Here is a 21,275-nt window from a genome sequence, read left to right as displayed (position 1 = left end):
TATGTTGCAGACACCTTGTACATTGTAACTTGACTTTGCAATGTTCTTCCTAGTCTTCTAATGAATAGAAATTCTTAAGTTTAATGTATTTGAATTTATCAGCTGATTGTTGCTTTTTATATCTTTTAAAGAAATCTTTATCCCCAGATCATATGATATCCTCCTATATTTTCTTCTAAAACTGGTAAAGTTTTTGCCTTTTGCATTTAAACCTTAGACCTATCTGGAATTGACTTTTGTGTTTTGGTACTATAATGAAGTAGCTAGCAATCCAGTTAAATTTTCTTCCATATGGATAAGTGTCCTGCATGATTAATTGAATAGTCCCACCTTTCCCCCATGGAGGTACAATGCCATCTTTGTCATTGCCATATGTCTGAAGGTCTGTGTCCATGCTCCCTATTCCATTGTCCTTTCCCTCTTAATTGCATGGTGCTCTGAAAAAGTAGTAAATAAGATATTAGTACATGAGACAGTAGTTGGTATCAGTGCCTTGACATGTTCTAAGATATGATTTATACTTAGTGTGTGGTCATTTTTTATAAATGTTCTTTGCGTACCTTAGAAATATAGGACTGCTCTAGTTGTTTGATACAGCAATCAACTTGTGTTCTTTAAGTCATTCTCTTGTTAAAAATCTATAGATTTATGGGGGCACCTGGGTGGCGCAGTCGTTAAGCGTCTGCCTTCGGCTCAGGGCGTGATCCCGGCGTCATGGGATCGAGCCCCACATCAGGCTCCTCCGCTATGAGCCTGCTTCTTCCTCTCCCACTCCCTCTGCTTGTGTTCCCTCTCTCGCTGGCTGTCTCTATCTCTGTCAAATAAATAAATAAAATCTTTTAAAAAAAATCTGTAGATTTATGAATTTTCAGATGCTTAACCCATCAATATTTGAAAGAAATGGGTTGAAATCTTACATAAACATGGTAGATGAGTCTGTTCCTCCCCAAACTTGGCAAGTTTGCATGTCACACCTTGGTAGGTAGGTATTAGATTTAGGAGAAGCCTAAACAGCTCTAGATTATGGTCTCTAGATACTCCAGACCTCTGCTTTTCATTTCCTTTTGTTCATTAGAATGTCTCCTAGAGAGTTAGCAAGGGAAGGAAAAAGAGGAGGATCTTGAAAAGGACACTGGTACAACTTCTAGAACATGGCACCAGTGGGACTTGTAGCATATCCTCTTACTTCTCTGAACCTTAGTTTCTTAACCTATGATTTGGTAATAAAAATTCTCATCCTGCCAGATTCATTAAGCTCTCTAATTAGATCCCTAAAAAGGCTAAAATTAGTTGACATAGGAGCAGAGAGTTGGCCATATTGTTCACATGGCTAGTGTGGGTCTATATTGGTATGTTCTCTCTGAAAGAATAATTTGGCAGTATGTATCCAAAATGCCCCCACCATTTACTTAACCCAGCAATTCCCAGCTCAAGCAATGGGCTCTGGTGAAAAAGGAAACATAAAGAAAAAAAATTATGCATAAAAATGTGTATCTCAGGGTATTTATAAAAAGATGTTTAAAACCACCCACCCAAACATCAAAATATATAGTAACCAAGTATATTATAGTATTCAACATGACCTTTTAAATATATGCTAAATAGATGCTAAAGAATTTCCGATGGCATGGAGAAGTGCTTACACTATAATGACAACAGAAAAATAGAATGCAAATTTATATGTACAATATGATCTCAAATCAGTTTTTAAAAGTGCTTGGAAAGATGTTTTGAAGGAAACCTAGATGTCTTTGAGAGGTCAGATTACACTTAATTTGTCTCTTCCTACTTCTTCCAACTTTGTAAATACTCAAATTGTTGCAGTGTTTGCTGTAAAAACTAAATTAGTTAATATGTAAAATGCCAGCGTAAAACTTGACACATAGGTGCTCAAAAAGTATTGGTTCCTTCTATAATACCCTCTCACCTCCCTGCATCTTTTTTTTCTTTTTTTTTAGTGATCTTAGTTAAAATTTTATTACTGAGAATTCCAAACAGAAAAATTGATAGAATCTTATAATGAACCCTTAGATACCCAATACCCAGCTTTAAAAATTACTAGTTTAGGGCCAACCTTGTTTACACTGTCACCTACCTCCCCATCTCCAGTATTTTTTTAATTAACATACAGTATTATATTAGTTTCAGATGTACAATATTGCGATTCAACAATTCTCTACATCACATCATGATAAGTGTACTCTTAATCCCCTTCACCATTTCACCCATCCCCCAAACCACCTCCCCTCTGGTAACCACCAGTTTGTTCTCTATAGTTGAGTATTTTTTGCTTTATCTTTTTTTGTTGTTCATTTTGTTTGTTTTGTTTCTTAAAATTCCACATATGAGTAAAATCATAAGGTGTTTGTCATTCTCTGACTTATTTCACTTGGCATCATACTCCCTATACCCATCCATGCTGTTGCAAATGGCAAGATTTCATTCTCTTTTATGGCTAAGTGATATTCCATTGTGTGTATGTATGTGTGCATTCATGCTCACATGCTCAGAAGTTTAGCATCTCTTTATGTTGTCTTGGGAGAAATGTCTGTTCATGTCTTTTGCCCATTTTTTAATTGGATTATTTGGATTTTTTGGTGTTGACCTATATATATATTTTGGATACTAACCCTATACCAATTATGTCATTTACATGTATCTTCTCCCATTCAGTAGGTTGCCTTTGGTTTTGTTGTTTCCTTTGCTATGCAGAAGCTTTTAATTCTGATATAGTCCCAATAGTTTATTTTTCCTTTTATTTCCCTTGCCTCAGGAGACATATCTAGAAAACTGGTGCTAGGGCCAATGTCAGAGAAATTACTGCCTGTGCTTTGTTCTAGAATTTTTATGGTTTCAGGTCTCCCATTTATGTCCTTAATCTATTTTGAATTTATTTTTGTATGTAGTATAAGAAAGTAGTCCAGTTTCATTCTTTTGCATATAGCTAGTGCAGTTTTCCCAACACCCTTTGTTAAATACACTTTTTCCCATTCCATATTCTTGCTTACCTGTCAAAGACTAATTGACTATGTAATTGTGAGTTTATTTCTGGATTTTCTATTCTGTTCCCTTGATCTGTGTGTCTATTTTGTGCGACTACCATACTGTTTCGATTCCTATAGCTTTGTAGTATATCTTGAAATCTGAGATTGTGATACCTCCAGTTTTGTTCATCTTTTTTAAGATTGCTTACCTATTCAGGGTCTTTTGTAGTTCCATACAAAGTTTAAGATTGTCTGTTCTAGTTCTGTGAAAAATGCTGTTGGTATTTTGATAGGGATTGCATTACATTTCTAAATTGCTTTGGATAGTATGGACATTTTAACTATACTGGTTATGCCAATCCATGAGCATGGAATATCTTTTCATTTGTTTGTGTCATTTTCAGTTTTTTTCATCAGTGTTCTGTAGATCTCAGCTTGTAGCTCTTTCATCTCCTTGGTTAAGTTTATGCCTAGATATTTTATTATTTTTTGTGCAATTATAAATGGGACTGCTTTTCTAATTTCTTTTTCTGCTGCTTCATTATTAGTGTATAAAGATGTAACAGATTTCTGTATATTGATTTTGTATTCTGCAACCTTACTGTAGTTTTTTTGGTGGAGTCTTTGGGTTTTTTATAGAGAATCAGATCATCTGCAAATAGTGCAAGTTTTACTTTTTCCTTGCCAATTTGGATGCTTTTTATTCCTTTTTCTTCTCTGATTGCTGTGGCTAGGATTTCCAGTACTATGTCCACTTTTGCCACTTTTATTCAACATATTTGTTTTGTTCCTGATCTTAGGGGGAAAGCTCAGTTTTTCACCAGTGAGGATATTAGTTGTGGGGTTTTCTGCCTGTTTGGTTGGTTGGGGGTTTTTTTGGTTGTTGTTGTTTTGTTTTTTTGGCTATGGACTTTATTATGTTGAGGTTTGTTCCCTCTAAACTTACTTTGTTGAGGGTTTTTTTATCATGCAGGGATACTTGGTCAAATGTTTTTTTCTGCATCTATTAAAATGATCATACGGTTTTTTTTTTTAAAGATTTTATTCATTTATTCGACAGAGATAGAGACAGCCAGCGAGAGAGGGAACACAAGCAGGGGGAGTGGGAGAGGAAGAAGCAGGCTCATAGCGGAAGAGCCTGATGTGGGGCTCGATCCCGGATCGCCGGGATCACGCCCTGAGCCGAAGGCAGACGCCCAACCGCTGTGCCACCCAGGCGCCCCGATCATACGGTTCTTATCCTTTCTCTTGTTGATGTGACATGTTGACTGATTTGTGAATATTGAACCATACTTGCATCCCAGGAACAAATCCCACTTAATCATGGTGATTTTTTTAATGTATTGTTGGATTCGGTTTGCTAATATTTTGTTGAGGATTTTTGCATCTATGTCCATCAGAGATATTGGCCTGTAGTTCTCTTTTTTGGTAGTGTCTTTATCTGGTTTTGGAATAAAGATAATGCTAGCCTCATAGAATGAATTTGGAGGCTTTCCTTCCTCTTCTATTTTGTGGAATAGCTTGAGGAGAATGGGTATTAACTCTTCTTTGATTGCTTGATATAATTCACCTGTGAAGCTGTCTGGTCCTAGGCTTCTGTTTTGGGGGAGTTTTTTTTATTACTGATTCAATTTCATTGCTGTTAATCAATCTGTTCAAATTTTCTATTTCTTCCTGGTTCAGTTTTGGTAGGTTATATGTTTCTAGGAATTTATCCATTTCTTTTAGGTTTTCCAATTTGTTGACATATAAGTTTTTATAATACTCTCTTATAATCCTTTCAGTTTCTATGGTGTCTGTTGTTATTTCTCTTCCTTTATTTCTGATTTTGTTTGAGCCTTCTCTTTTTTATGAGTCTAGCTGAAAGCTCTTAGCAATTCTGTTGATCTTTTCAAAGAAGCAGCTCCAGGTTTCATTGATCTGCTCTATTTTTAATTTCTATATTATTTCTTTCCTTCTACTGGTTTGGGGTTTTCTTTGTTCTTTTTCTAGTTCATTTGGTGTAAGGTTAGGACATTGAGATTTATTTGCTTCTTGAGGTAGGCCTGTGTTGCTATAAAGTTCTTAGAACAGTTTTTGTTGTATCCCAAAGATATTGAACTGTTCTTTTCATTTTCATTTCTCTCCGTGTATCTTTTTTTTTCTGAATTTTTTAATAATATATTTTTATTATGTTAGTCACCATACAGTACATCCCTGGTTTTTGATGTAAAGTTCGATGATTCATCAGTTGCGTATAACACCCAGTGCACCATGCAATACGTGCCCCCCTTACTACCCATCACCAGCCTATCCCATTCCCCCATCACCCTCCCCTCTAGCCATCAGTTTGTTTCTTAGAGTCCATAGTCTCTCATGCTTCATTCCCCCTTCTGATTACCCCCCCCTTTCTTTATCCCTTTCTTCTACCGATCTTCCTAGTTCTTATGTTCCATAGATGAGAGAAACCATATGATAATTGTCTTTCTATGCTTGACTTATTTCACTCAGCATTATCTCCTCCAGTGCCGTCCATGTTGCAGCAAATGTTGAGAAACCATTCTTTTTGATAGCTGAGTAATATTCCATTGTATATGTGGACCACAACTTCTTAATCCAGTCATCTGTTGAAGGGCATCTCGGCTCCTTCCACGATTTAGCTATTGTGGACAGTGCTGCTATGAACATTGGGGTGCATATGGCCCTTCTCTTCACTACGTCTGTATCTTTGGGGTAAATACCCAGTAGTACAATGGCTGGATCATAGGGTAGCTCAATTTTTAACTTTTTAAGGGACCTCCACACTGTTTTCCAGAGTGGCTGTACCAACTTGCATTCCCACCAACAATGTAGGAGGGATCCCCTTTTTCCACATCCTCTCCAACAATTGTTTCTTGCCTTGTCAATTTTTGCCATTCTAACTGGCGTAAGGTGGTATCTTAGTGTGGTTTTGATTTGAACTTCCCTGATGGCTAATGATGCTGAACATTTTTTCATGTGTCTGTTAGCCATTTGTATGTCTTCATTGGAAAAGTCTGTTCATATCTTTTGCCCATTTTATGATTTGTTTGTTTCTCATGTCTTGAGTTTGAGAAGTTCTTTGTAGATCTTGGATACCAGTCTTTTATCTGTAATATCATTTGCAAATATCTTCTCCCATTCCGTTGGGCTGCCTCTTAGTTTTTTTGACTGTTTCCTTGGCTGTGCAGAAGCTTTTTCTCTTGATGATGTCCCGCAAGTTCATTTTATCTTTTGTTTCTCTTGCCTTTGGAGATGTGTCATGAAAAAGGTTGTCGTGGCCGATGTCGTAGAGGTTGCTGCCTATGCTCTTCTCTAGGATTTTGATGGATTCCTGTCTCACATCGAGGTCTTTCATCCATTTAGAGTTTATCTTTGTGTATGGTGTGAGAGAGTGGTCAAGTTTCATTCTTTTGCATGTAGCTGACCAATTTTCCCAGCACCATTTATTGAAGAGACTGTCTTTTTTTCCACTGGATGTTTTTTCCTGCTTAATCAAAGATTAGTTGTCCAAAGAGCCGAGGGTCCATTTCTGGGTTCTCTATTCTGTTCCATTGGTCTATGTGTCTGTTTTTGTGCCAGTACCATGCTGTCTTTGTGATCACAGCTTTGTAGTACAGCTCGAAATCCGGCATTGTGATGCCCCCAGCTTTGTTTCTCCTTTTCAACAATTCCTTGGCAATTTGGGGCCTTTTCTGGTTCCACACAAATTTAAGGGCTGTTTGTTCCAGTTCTTTGAAAAATGTCATTGGTATTTTGATTGGGATAGCATTGAAAGTGTAGATTGCTCTGGGTAGCATGGACATTTTAACTATGTTAATTCTTCTGATCCATGAGCATGGAATATTTTTCCCTTTTTGTGTCTTCTCCGATGTCTTTCAAGAGCGATTTGTAGTTTCTAGAATATAGATCCTTTACGTCTCCAGTTAAGTTAATTCCAAGGTAACGTATGGTTTTTGGTGCTATTGTAAATGGGATGGATTCCCTAATTTCTCTTTCTTCGGTCTCGTTATTCGTGTATAGAAATGCAACTGATTTCTGAGCATTGATTTTATATCCTGCCACATTACCAAATTGCTCTATAACTTCTAGTAGTTTGGGAGTAGAGTCTTTTGGGTTTTCCATATAGAGTATCATGTCATCTGTGAAGAGAGACAGTTTGACTTCTTCTTTGCCAATTTGGATACCTTTTATCCCTTTTTGTTGTCTGATAGCTTTTGCAAGGACTTCTAGTTCTATGTTGAATAATAGTGGCGAGAGTGGGCATCCTTGTCGTGTTCCTGATCTTAAGGGAAAGGCTTCCAGCTTTTCCCCATTGAGAATGATATTTGCTGTAGGCTTTTCATAGATGGTTTTTATGAGATTGAGGAATGTACCCTCTATCCCTACACTCTGAAGTGTTTTGATCAGGAAAGGATGCTGTATTTTGTCAAATGCTTTTTCTGCATCTATTGAGAGGATCGTATGATTTTTTGGCTTTTTTCTTGTTGATAAAATCTATGACACTGATAGATTTGCGAATGTTGAACCACCCTTGTATCCCAGGGATGAATCCCACTTGGTCATGATGGATAATCCTTTTAATGTACTATTGGATTCTATCAGCAAGGATCTTGTTGAGAATTTTGGAGTCCATATTCATTAGGGAAATCGGTCTGTAATTCTCCTTTTTGATGGGGTCTTTGCCTGGTTTGGGGATCAAGGTAATATTGGCCTCATAGAATGAGTTTGGTAGCTTTCCTTCTGTTTCTATGTTTTGAAATAGCTTTAGGAGAATAGGTATTATTTCTTCTTTGAATGTTTGGTAAAATTCCCCGGGAAAACCATCAGGCCCTGGCATTTTGTTTTTTGGAAGGTTTTTTTTATCACTGTTTCAATCTCTTCATAATTAATTGGCCTGTTTAAAAAATCAATTTCTTCCTGTTTCAGTCTTGGTAGTTTATAGGTTTCGAGGAAGGCCTCCATCTCTTCCAGATTGCTTAATTTATTGGTATAAAGCTGTTGATAAAAGCTTCCAATTTCATTGGTGTTGGTTGTGACCTCTCCCTTTTCATTCATAATTTTATTAATTTGGGTCCTTTCTCTATTCTTTTGGATAAGTCTTGCCAGTGGTTTGTCAGTTTTATTTATTCTTTCAAAGAACCAACTTCTAGTTCTGTTGATCTGCTCTACTGTGCTCCTGGTTTCTAATTCATTGATCTCTGCTCTAATCTTGATCAGCTGCTTTCTCGTGCGTGGATTAGGCCTGTCCCTCTGTTGCTGTTCTAGCTTCTTGAGGTGAGAATATAAAAACTGCATTTTAGATTTTTCTATTCTTTTGAGTGAGGCTTGGATGGCTATGTATTTTCCCCTTAGGACTGCCTTTGCAGTGTCCCATAGGTTTTGGACCATTGTGTTTTCATTCTCGTTGGTCTCCATAAATTGTTTAAATTGATTTTTGATTTCCTGGTTTATCGAATCATTCTTGAGCAGGATGGTTCTTAGTCTCCAAGTGTTTGAGTTTCTTCCAAATTTTTCCTTGTGGTTGAGTTCCAATTTCAAAGTGTTGTGGTCTGAGAATATGCAGGGAACAATTTCAGTCTTTTGGTATCGGTTGAGACCTGTTTTGTGTCCCAGAACATGGTCTATTCTTGAGAATGTTCCATGGGCATTAGAATAGAATGAGTATTCTTTGCTTCTGGGGTGTAGTGTTCTATATATATCTATGAGGTCCAACTCGTCGAGTATGGCATTCAAAGCTTTTGATTCTTTGCTTAGTCTTTGCCAGGGTGTTCTATTTCTGATAGTGGAGTGTTGAGGTCCCCTACTATTAATGTATTTTTATCTATATGTCTCTTTATTCTGGTTAAGAGTTGGCTTGTGTATCTTGCTGCTCCCCTGTTGGGGGCATATATATTTATAATTGTCATATCCACTTGTTGAATACTTCCCTTAAGAATAATATAGTGCCCTTCTGCATCTCTAACTATAGTCTCTAATTTAAAATCCAATCTATCTGATATGAGAATTGCTACCCCAGCTTTCTTTTGAGGTCCATTTGCGTGAAAGATGGTACTCCATCCCCTTACTCTCAGTCTGAATGCATCTTTGGGTTCGAAATGAGTCTCTTGTAGACAGCAAATGGATGGGTCATTTCTTTTTACCCAATCTGCAACCCTGTGGCATTCTATGGGAGCATTTAAACCATTTACATTGACACTAAGAACTGAGAGATAGAATTTTAATGAGGCCATGTTGCCAGTAAAGTCTTTGTTTGTATCGGCTGTGACTTTCTGTTCTGTATCACTCTTGGGGCCTTTTTACCTTTATAGAACCCCCCTTAATATCTCCTGTAGGGCTGGTTTCATGGTTACAAAATTGGTCAATGACTGGCGATTCTGGAATGTCTTTATCTCTCCATCAATTCTGAATGACAGCCTTGCTGGATAAAGGATCCTTGGCTGCATGTTTTTCTCTGAAAGAGCTTTAAAAATGCCCGCCCCGCCCCTTTCTCTCATTCCAGGTCTGTGTAGACAGGTCTGATTTAATTCTGATCCCTTTGCCTTGGTATGTGAGAAATTTCTTTGCCCTGGCTGCTTTCAATACTGTATCCTTGGGTCTAATATTTGCGAATTGCACTATGACGTGACGTGGTATAGGTTTGTCATGGTTGAGCTTGGGAGGGGTCCTCTCTGCCTCTTGGACACGAATGCTTGTTTCCTTTGCTAGATTAGGGAAGTTTTCAGCTACAATTTGTTCAAATATCTCTTCTAGACCTCTGTTTTTCTCCACCCCCTCGGGGATGCCAATGATTCTGACATTGGAACGTTTCATTGAGTCAGTAATCTCCCGTAACCTACATTCTTGAGATTGGATTTTTTTGAGCCAAGTTTCTATTTTAGCTTTCTCTTCTACTAACCCATCCTCCAATTCGCCGATACGTTCTTCTGCCTCATTCACCCTGGCCATCAAAGCCTCTAGTTTTGACTGCATTTGGCTCATAGAATTTTTAATTTCTGCCAGATTCGCTCTCATTTCCACCCTTAGAGATTCTATGTTCTCATTAACATTTTCGTTAATACTTTTTTCAAGTCTACACATCATCTTGACCATTGTTACTCTGAACTCCATTTCTGATAATTTGGTTATATCCGTATCGATTAGTTCTGTGGCAGAGGCTACAGACTCATTGTCTTTTCTTTACTGAGAGGGGATTTCTCCTTCTCGTCATTCTGATGAGGAGAGGTTGCAGGGTTGTCCAGAGCCCAAATTATTGAGTGGGACCCAGGCCGTGCGCCCTTGTTTTATAGGGATCTTAGGGATGTGGGCTTCTTGATTTTTCAGCCTGCCTTCTGGGGGAGGGGCCTGCCCCACCGATAGGCAACCCTGTTTGGGTAGAGTCTCCGTGTCCCCTGGGAGGGGGGATGGGGATGGGCACACTGTGAGCCGGTGTTTCCAGGCTTTTGTTCTCTGGCCGCTTTCCCTGGCGGTTTGCTGTGGCTCTTCTGAGAGTCAGAGCAGCAGCGGCCGAATCTCAGCCTCTGTCTCAGAACAGAGGGATTGCGGCCCATTCTCCACTGATGTTCTGGCCACTTTAACTCTGTTACTGTTGGTGCTGCTCAACCCTGCAGCGTCCCGGGATGTGCGCCCCACAGCCGGCATCCCAGCCCTCACTTCCAGGGCCGTCGCGTCTCTGTCCTTTGTGTTTCTAACACTGCCAGCCGCCCCCGTGCTCCCCGGAGCTCCCGGTCTCAGTCTGGTTCCAGTGAGCGCACCGGAGCTCCGTTTCAGTCTGGTGGCGCACGCTCCCGGCTCACGGTCTCAGTCTGCTCTCTCGTGGTCCACTCCCCGAGTCCGCCTGCTCCCCCGTGCAGGTGGCTACCGCTTCCCAGTGCCCAAACTCGGCGGCTCCCTCCCCCTTCCATTTATCTTCCAATATCTGTGCACGGTTTCACAGCTCCCCGCTTCGTACCTCAGTACTCAGCGCTGGAGATGTTCATTTGTAGAGATCCAGATGTATCTTCCTGCGTCTCATGCTGATTCTGTGGATGTTCAGGATGGTCTGGTACCTATCCAGGTCGACTCAGGGGACCAGCTGAAAAAGGGGACCCCTACTCCTCTGCCATCTTAACTCCTTCCCCCCCCCCGGTGTATCTTTTGATTTCCTCTTTGATTTCTTGGTTGATCCATTCGTTGTTTGTTGTTTAGTAGCATGTTATTTAACCTGCCTTAACATGTTCTTTCTAGATTTTTTTCTTATAGTTGATTTCTAGTTTCATAGTGTCATGATCAGAAAAGATGCATGGTATGACTTCAGTATTTTTGAATTTATTGAGACTTGTTTTGTAACCTAACATGTGACCTATTCCAGAGAATGTTCCATGTGCACTTGAAAAGAATTACATTCTGCTGTTTTAGGATGGACTGTTCTGAATGTATCTGTTAGATCCATCTGATCCAATGTATCAAAGCCTCAGTGTCCTTTTTGATTCTGTTTAGATGATCTGTCCATTGATGTAAGTGGGGTGTAAGTCCCCTACTATTGTATTACTATCAATTACTTCCTTTATGTTTGTTATTAGTTTTTCATGTATATGGGTGCTCCCACATTGGATGTATAAATATTTACAATCATTGTATCTTCTTGTTGGATCATTCCCTTTATGAGTATATAGTGTCCTTGTCTCTTGTTACAGTCTTTGTTTTAAAGTCTATTTTGTTTGATATAAGCATTGCTACATTGGCTTTCTTTTCACTTCCATTTGCATGATAAATGCTTTTCAATCCCTTCATGATCATTCTGCAGGTGTCTTTAGGTTTAAGGTGAGTCTCTTGTTGGCAGCATATAGATAGGTCTTGCTTTTTTATCCATTCTATCACCCTGTGTCTTTTGACTGGAGTGTTTAGTCCATTTACATTCAAAGTAATTTTTGATAGGTATGTATTTATTACCATTTTGTTACTTGTTTTATGGTTATTTTTGTAGTTTTTCTCTGTTCTTCTAGTTCACTGTTCTTCTCTGTTCTTCTCAGTTTGCCGGCTTTATTTAGTGATATACTTAGATTCCTTTCTCTTTTTTCTTTTTTTTTTTTAAGATTTATTTATTTATTTGTTTGTTTGTTTATTTATTTATTTATTCGACAGAGAGAGAGACAGCCAGCGAGAGAGGGAACACAAGCAGGTGGAGTGGGAGAGGAAGAAGCAGGCTCATATCGGAGGAGCCTGATGTGGGGCTCGATCCCACAATGCCGGGATCACGCCCTGAGCTGAAGGCAGACCCTTAACCACTGTGCCACCCAGGCGCCCCACCTTTCTCTTTTTTCTTTGCATATCTATTACTGGTTTTTTATTTAAGGTTACCATTGGGTTTATATATACCATCTTCTGCATAGAGCTGTCTAAGTTGATGGTTGCTTAAGTTTGAACCCATTCTTTACTCCCCTCCTTCCCACATTTTAGGTATATGGTGTCATATCTTACATCCTCTTATTTTGTGAATCCCTTGACTGATTTTTATATATATACTTATTTTTACTGGTTTTCTGTTCCTATTTTTCTTACTCCTACTTATGGTCTTTTCTTTCCACACAAAGAATCCCCTTTAATCCTTCTTATAAAATTGGTTTCGTGGTCCTGAATTCCTTTAACTTTTATTTGTCTGGGACTCTCTATCTCTCCTTCTATTCTGAATGATATCCTTGCTGGATAGCGTATTCTTGGTGGCAGAGTTCTCGTTTTTTTGGGTTTTTTTCTTTCAGCACTTTGAATATACCATCTCACTCCCTTCTGGCCTGCAAAATTTCTGCTGAAAATCAGCTGATAGCCTTATGGAGTTTCCCTTATATGTAATTTTTTTTTTCTCTTGCTACCTTTACAATTCTCTCATCACTACCTTTAGCCATTTTAATCACTATGTGTCTTGGTGTGGACCTCCTCAGGGTGATTTTGTTGGGAACTTGCTGTAACTCTGGCTCTAAATGTGTTTCCTTCCCCAGATTCCAGAAGTTTTCAGCTATTATTTCTTCAAATAAATTTTAGGCCCCATTTTCTTTCTCTTCTCCTTCTGGGAGCCCTAGAAAATGAATGTTAATGTACCTGACGGTGTCACTGAATTCCCTAAGTCTCTTCTTTTTTTTCTTTTTTTTTCCTCTCTCCTGTTCAGCTTGATTGCTTCTCATTACTTTGTCATCCAGGTCTCTGATCAGTTATTCTGCTTCCTCTAGTTTACCCTTTATTCTATCTAGTGTGTTTTTTAAAATATTTTATTTATTTATTTGAGAGAGAGAGCACACGAGCCAAGAGAGGGGCAGAGACAGAATCGCAAGTAGACTCCATGCTGAGCATGGAGCCTGATGTGGGCCTTGATCTCACAACCCATGAGATCATGACCTGAGCCAAAACCAAGAGTCAGACACTTAACTGACTGAGCCACCCAGGTGCCCCTCCATCTAGTATATTTTTAATTTTAGTTATTAAAACCTTCATCTCTGATTTTTTGTTTTCTCTTTGTGAGGGTCTCACTGAGGTCTTCCACTCTTTTGTCAAGTCCAGTATCATTATGACAATTAGTTTAAATTCCCTATCATGCATTTACTTATCCCTGTTTCGGTTAGGTCTGTTGCTGTGATTTTTGCCTGTTCTTTCATTTTGGACAATTCCTCTGTCTCCTATGTTGTCTAACTCTTCGTGTTTTTATGTGTTACAAAAGTCACCTACATCTCCTGTTTTTGAAAGTAGTGGCTTTATGAAGAAGTCCTATAGTGTCCTGCACTGTAGTGTCTCCTGTTCACCAGAACTTGGTGCTTCTGGGCTCTGTCCTGTGTGTTGTGTGTGTCTTGCTGTTGTGGCTGAGCCACAGTTGCCTTCAGTCGAGTCATCTGCAATGGCTCTCTACCTGTCGTAGGCAGGGTTTGGTCCCTGTGTTACTAGTTGGCCAGTCTGGAACTGGCCTTGAGTTTGAGATGACTCAGACCAGGTGTTTGCCAGAGATGCAGTAGCACTGAACTGCAAGGCAGTTTCCCTGTGTTGTCCCCTAAGCAGCTTTTGTTGGTGGGCAGGGCCTGCAGTCAGACCAGATGTCTGCCCCCAGGCCACCACCCGAGCCACAGTCTGACCCCTGTGTAATTATCCTTCCCTCTCCTGGAACAGGAATCACTTTGCAGTGGTGCTGCCCCCTACTGGGGCTGCTTGCACACTGCCAGTCTCCAGCCAAGTGCATATTGGAAGGGCAGGTTCACAGAAGACAAGGGTGGGTGCACTGCCAGCAAGGCCTTCCCACCATGAGCCGTGGGAGGGGGCCTGCAACCTCCAGACTGAGGTAGGCAAGGTTGGAGGGGGTAGATCCACAGAAGTGCTTGGGGGCAGGTGAGTGGTTTTAGCAAGCTAGGTGGAGAGTGTTCACAGCACTGGTTCCCATAGGTGTCAAGGCTGGGAAGCAGGGGAGGAAATGGTGCCCACCTGCTCCTGTGTTTCCAGAGAAGATCTCTGTCCCTCCAGTGCCTATTCTAATGTTAATAAATAACGCTCCCTCCCGCATGCCCCCCGTGTTTTTCAAACTGCTGCTTCTAGGCTGTATCTCCTTGGAGCTATTTGTTGTGCTTTCTCTTTAAGGGCAAGAACTCAGCTTCCTCCAGTCCTTTTGGTTCTCCCGGACTTGAGCCTCCTCATTTTTAAAGTTCCAGGTGTTAAGCGCCACTGATTGTAAGAACTCATGAAATTTGGCCCCTCTGGTTTTCAAAGCCAAATGCTGGAGGTGGGGAGTGGGGGTCATCTTCCCTATGCCTAGGGTGTCTGTTTTCTTTTCTCCATGTCCACAGCATCCCTCCCTCCCGTGTATAGTCCTAAGGGTCTGTTTAGCTCCCTATAGTGACTCTGCCCTTCCTACCCTCTTCGATATGGCTTCTCTACATTTAGCTATGAAGTCTGTTCTGCCAGGCTTCAGATCATGTTCTGGGTTATTTACACTGATGTGCACATTATCTAGTTGTATCCATGGGGCGAGGCAAGCTTAGGGTCTTCCTACTTTGCCATCTTCCAAAACTCCTCCCTGCATCCTTTTCTACTAGTACTAAACACTAGATTTATCTTGTCTCAAGGTAATGGTTAATATTATTCATATTTTAGAGGCAAAGAAACTGAGGCTCAGGAAGGGAAATGCAATTATAATCAGGTTGATCTCTTGCTTCCAGTTTCAAATTTGGACCACCACACATCAGGGGTCAGCAAACGGTGGGCCAAAACAGCTGACCACTTGGTTTTGTAAATACAGTCACAACAGCAGAGTTTAGTAGTTACCACAAAGATGGTATGGCTTGCAAAGCTTAAGATATTTATAATCTGGTCTTGACATAGATTATCCAAATATACGTCTCGATGATGTTTTAACCTTTTTGTAAACTTAATTGTCCAGAAAGTACTGATGTTTCCATAAAAGTTTTAGTTCATTATTTACTTGCTCAAAATAAATTGTTCCTCAGAGATGAAGACAAACTAAAAACTTGGAAGCCCAAGTTTTTGATGGCCAAGGAAAAAAAAGAGAGAAAAGGTGCTAAAGAATCAGAAAGGTAGGTGCACAAGTACACTTAAATTACAGCTTATCTGCTGAAATTTATACCTCTTAGAGCTGTGTGACTTTAGGCAAGTCATTAAATTTGATTATCAGGTTCCTCATCTATAAAATGAGAATAATAGCACCTACATCACTGTACCATTGAGAGGATTAAAAGAGAAAAGGCGCATGAAAATGTGGAGTGCCACACACATTTCTCTTCATTGTCATCATCCAGACTTTGGTGGATAGGGAGTAAGGAAAGATTTCAAGGCAACCATTATCAAATGATGAAAAAACCTTGTCTTCTGTAAGAACTTTTCCCCTATAGATGGAACTTAAATATAGGGAGAAACTATGATTTGGAGAAACTATGATCACATAACAAGACTAATTTCTCTAAAACACATCTCTAGTTGTGACTACATTAGTGTTAGAATTAAAAAACAATGCTTTATCAACTCATGCTCGAACCTTCATTCTTGTGATTCAAGTTCCCAGCTGGCTGTTGGGGGAGGTGATATTTTTACTGTCTCAGATGGTTATGTGATCTGTGCTCTGGAGGACAGGGCATAGGATCTGAGGTACTTTTAACAGTCGTCTTGGGGGAAATCCTTGTCTAAATAGCCATTGAGCTGGGAACACTGTGTGGTCTGTCTTCTCTGGGAAACTTGTCTAGGAAAGTCCTAAAGGGAACCCCAAAAGAAAGCAGACATCTGTCTATACCATATTTAAACACAGAGGACGACATAGGATGGCCCTTATTTTCTTTGGGCTTAGACTTGATGAAACTTGCTTTCCCCAAGTTCAAAAGATGTATTCACAGACTAGAAAAGCATCTCTCCACCTTAAACCTCATACTTTACATAGCATAGCAAAACAGAATTTCAAGAGAGAAAATATGAGTGAAATTTTTGACACTCCTCCATAAAAAATGTTTAGTATTTTAATGTACATGTAAATCTTTCAGGAAACAATTTTCTGGTGCTTTTTTTCCTACAACAAACTGATATTATAGTTTACTTTCACTTTCAACTGAGTAAATTTTAAAATGTGATATTGGGGCTATAGTATTCCTGTAGATTGATGTATTAATTTCTAGTGCTTTTTGTTCCTTTCTCAGTGGTTTCTACCATAACTTGTTCCACCAATAAATCCATTCTATATTAGTTCTACCCTTTTATAATCCCTTTATGAACCAAAGATGATAAATTTTCAGAGAAGTCGGGGAAGGATATTCCAGGTATAAAGGCATAGAAATGATAGCCCACTTTCTAAGATGTTCTAACACATAGACGTGTGTGCACTTGTGAAGCAGGAAAGGTAGATTGGGGCTTATAAAATGCCCTGGGTACCACGCTAAGGAATTTGACTTTATCTTATGGGCACTAGAGACAAAGGTTTTAAGCAAAAGCATGACATCAATTACATTTTAGAAAAATGACTCTGGAGGCAGGTATGCAGATGGATTTGAGGAAGGAGAGGCAAGAGAAGATGTTATCTCAGGTAGGAAGTGAAAGGTGGCAGTGTCTATAATCTTGGGACAGAACAAAAAAGATGTAGGAGACACATCTGAATAAAACTAATAGGACTTTCTTGTTTCCTTCTGTCAATATGTTAAACTGCTAAAACGCAGCACCAAGCCCCACGTGAAGAGCAGGAGGGAGGAAGAGTGTAATCAGCCTCTCCAATTGTATGTGCTGACAATTTTGCACTGATTTTGTGGTATCTTACTTAATTTTCTTAATTTGATTCTTCTCCAGAACCATTCAGCAAACAGAACAGTTCTCTGACTGAAGCATAAAGATTTATGATTTTTTTTAACAAGCTAATTATATTTTGAACCCTCAGAGAAGTTTCTTGTTTAACTTAAATTGCTTAACCAATTTGGTTTTATTCCAAATTATCTTGGTATCAAAAAACCCCCACAGCCTTTCAATTTTTTTTAAAGATTTTATTTATTTATTTGAGAGAGAGAAAGAGAAAACACGAGCAGGGGGGTGGAAGGGTAGAGAGACTCCTCACTGCGCAGGGAACTGGACATGGGGCATGATCATGACCTGAGCTGAAGGCAGATGCTTAACTGACTGAGCCACCCAGGCGCCCCCACAACCTTTTTACTTATAGGAAAAAGCAACTGGTATTACTTACCCTGTTCAGTTGTTCTGACACTCCGCTCTACTGGAAATATGTGTATAATCATCTACAAATACATACATATATATATATATATATGTGATTATATATATATGTATGATTTTATGTAAAGGTATATACATATGAAATTATACCTGAAGTATCATGAGTTTATAGATTTGGGAACTTAGAGTTTTATTATGGTACATTTAACCCAACCTGCATATTTTTTGCCACTTTATCTCCTAGAAATTTCTTCAGGACCAAGAAGCAAAACTTAGAAAAGATGAGAATGGAAAAAGAAGAAAAACGTTTTAGAGAACAATTTGAGGTATGTTCTCCTCTGAAGGTAAAAGTTATAAACAGAAATTCCTAGCTTTTAATATTACTAAAGATCCTACAACAGTGTTGTACCTTGCCTCTGGGATAGATAGGATCCATGACTAAACAGCCAATACAGTTGTTTCCTGATGCATTTCTATATTATCATGCCTTTACACCTGCTCTCCCCTCTGCCTGGAAGAACTCCTAAGTTATTCTTAAGGCTCTGTTCAAATGTTACCCACTTTTCCTGGGGAAGTTATTCAGCACATTTTATCTATCTGTTAGGCACACGTCTGTTCACACACTGGTCTGTTATGACACAGCCTGTGTATGTGTGTGTATTCTGAGCTAAACCTAGGTCCTCTCTGAGTAGAGATTTTGTCTCATTCAAGTTTGCTCCCTACCTCCCAACATATCTGGACACATAGTGTTCAGTAAGTGAATGCACGATGAGAACAACGAATGAATAACTAGATAAACAAATGAACAAATGAGTGAATGAAGGAAGCAGTATCTGAAGTTCCTTGACTACTTCTGTCATTATGAAACCATGGTTCAAACAGTCCTTCCTCATAATTTTATATACCGTCAGTCACCATGAGAATTTATTAAGAAACATAATGAATAGCTCCCAGGTCCCAGATGCTGGTTTGAGAGAGAATGTGGGCATCCTGCTCACAAAATTTCTCCAAGTCACTACTATTCCCTATTACGAAATGGATAAAGCTCTTCATGTCGTACTTCTTGTCTTTCCTGCCATTCTTCACCTTGCACTTCAGGCTTTGGCAGCAAACTACTCAGTTCTGTCCCGCTACTCCCTTCCTCTAGGCATTACTTGGTCTGCTCCAACTACTGGTGATACTCCAGCTACTTTTCCCCATCTGACTAGCTTTCGTTCATTTATCCACACCTCCAGGAATACTGACCCACACTTGCTCATTAAGGAAATTACTCTTCCTCTATAGCTGAGCTTATCACGAGCATTAACATACTGCAATTACGTGTTCACCAATTACACTGAGTTCTTGGAGGACAGGGTTATCTTTAGATCCATGTGTACAGCAGAAAAAATTACCTTTGTAAATGTCCAAAAATGTTTTTGGAATGAACTAAAACTATACACAAATCCCTCATATTCATTAGGGTTATTATATCTAGAAACCATGATATGAAATTATTTACTGCAACTGTGATGTTGTTAGTTTAACTGAAAAACAACAGTGTAACAATTACTTGCTGAAATGACCCTACATTCCATTTAGTGCTTTTCTCACTTTGTGACTATCACACAGCTCTTTTGTATGATTCCATTCTTCCTTACTACCTGTGGTGCATTTTCCTTATATATCAATCATTAGAAAAACAATGCTGTATTAGTAATTTTTATTCAGCTCAAATCACAAAAGATTAGTGCCTCATTTGTGCTAGGCCGTAAGAGTACAAGGTTGAATAAAACTGTCTTCCATTTTCATTTTCATTTTAAGATAATATGTTTATTAAATGCCATCATAGGAGTATATACAAAGTATAGTTAAACAGAAAGTCTTCATAAGAAGTGGTTAAGAAAAAAAGGTATTTCAGGTGGAAGAAAACACATGAGCACTGGCCTAGAAATAGAAAAGGTACCCGGTATATTCAGGATCATCCTATAGCTTGCTGGGGCTTCATTAATGGGACGGAAATGGGAGCGTGGGAAATGACAGTATGCCAAGGAACTTGAATGTCAAGCTGAGAAATCTGGATCTTACCATGAAAGCAGTAAAGAATCTTTAGAATTTGAAAAAAGGAAAATGACCTGATTAGATTTTCATTTTAAGAAATCAGTGAGGAAGTTGATTTTTCTTTTGCCTAACAATCCTGTGGATCAGATCCCATTTGGTAAAGAGTGATATACTTTACCATTCAAATCCAGCACACTTCTGAGAGTTGAAGAAGGCATACCTCATCCTGAGTATGTGTACAGATACCAGATACAAGCAGACTGTCCTGAACAGAGGGAGATGTCTGGCCACCCTAACTGGGTTAAGCAGACATCTGTAAATATAAGCTTTGTATTCTGGAACTACTTTTTCTTTCTTTTTTTTTTTTTTTTTTTAAAGATTTTATTTATTTATTTATGTGACAGAGAGACAGCCAGCGAGAGAGGGAACACAGCAGGGGGAGTGGGAGAGGAAGAAGCAGGCTCCCAGCGGAGGAGCCCGATGTGGGACTCAATCCCGGAACGCCGGGATCACGCCCTGAGCCGAAGGCAGACGCTTTAACGACTGCGCTACCCAGGCGCCCCCTGGAACTACTTTTTCTGAGCCAACAGCTATCAATACATTAGAAGGTGATATATACCTATAGATGTATAGGCTGGCTAGTTTATCACACACAAAAAACCTCCCTTAAGGTCATAACTTGAATTTCTCATCAGTTTTTTCACAAATGCCTGTCTTTGACCCCAGAAGGGGAGTGGGAATTGCCCCCCATATCTACTACTTTATATATAAGCCCACCAGAGAGGAAGGGTAGAAAGAGTGCCATCCAGAAATGCTAGGTATATAAGAACATTATAAACTCTAAAGCACTACACACAAAGAGGTTTTTTTCTTTCCCTCTTAAACTTCTCCATTCCTGAGTTTGGTGGCAGCTTTATTACTGAAACAGTTAACAAACCATCCATGGAATTGAATTTATAGCCATGTTACAGATATCTCATCTGCTGGAATTCATTCTACTACAATTAGATAAGAGGTGTGAAAACACTTTGAAAATATGACTGTACCAAATTAAATGTAAGATTGTGGCATTTTACCACTACTTTCCTAGTCCTTTACTTCTTCTTTCCTAGTCCTTTCCTAGTCCTAATTTAACATTTAGCATCTTGAGTTTGAGGTTACTCTATTAATTTAGTTAGAATAAAAACTGCACATATAATTTCTTTCAGTATGACAAAGAGATTACCGTCATCAACACAGCAGTGGCATGTTCCAGTAATTCAAGAAATGGAATATTCGATTTGCCAATAACCCCTGGAGAAGAACTGCAAGTCATTGATACCACTGAAGAAAATCTGGTGATTTGTCGCAATTCCAAAGGCAAATGTAAGTTATTGGCTCATAACATTTCCGTCACTGTTTAAAAAAAAAAAACAAAAAAAGCAGTCTCTCTATAACTTTCGTAATACTGATTTTTGTGTCTACAGATGGATATGTACTAATTGAACACCTAGATTTCAAGTAAGTGGTTTGATTTTATACTACAAATCATGAATTCTAAATAATACACCGCTGTGTATGTTAGTCTCGAAGAAAGACTACTGAATT

At 39.1% G+C, this 21,275-nt stretch overlaps 1 protein-coding gene across 1 annotated transcript in view; it reads left to right on the top strand.

Annotated features, from left to right (window-relative positions):
• FYB2 (FYN binding protein 2) overlaps positions 1 to 21,275 on the top strand; it is a 137,610-nt gene that overhangs the window by 105,642 nt on the left and 10,693 nt on the right. The window contains exons 16-19 of the mRNA XM_045802237.2: positions 15,437 to 15,523; positions 17,893 to 17,974; positions 20,897 to 21,053; positions 21,155 to 21,188. Of these exons, the coding sequence (XP_045658193.2) occupies positions 15,437 to 15,523; positions 17,893 to 17,974; positions 20,897 to 21,053; positions 21,155 to 21,188 (360 nt within the window). The remainder of the gene's footprint in view (positions 1 to 15,436; positions 15,524 to 17,892; positions 17,975 to 20,896; positions 21,054 to 21,154; positions 21,189 to 21,275) is intronic.

The sequence above is a fragment of the Ursus americanus genome, chromosome 12, assembly GCF_024610735.1.
Source record: "Ursus americanus isolate L20-20 chromosome 12, mUrsAme1.1.p, whole genome shotgun sequence".
NCBI classification, from domain to species: Eukaryota; Metazoa; Chordata; class Mammalia; order Carnivora; family Ursidae; genus Ursus; species Ursus americanus.
Note: the sequence above shows the minus strand (reverse complement) of the source record. Positions and strands in the feature narration are given on the sequence as shown.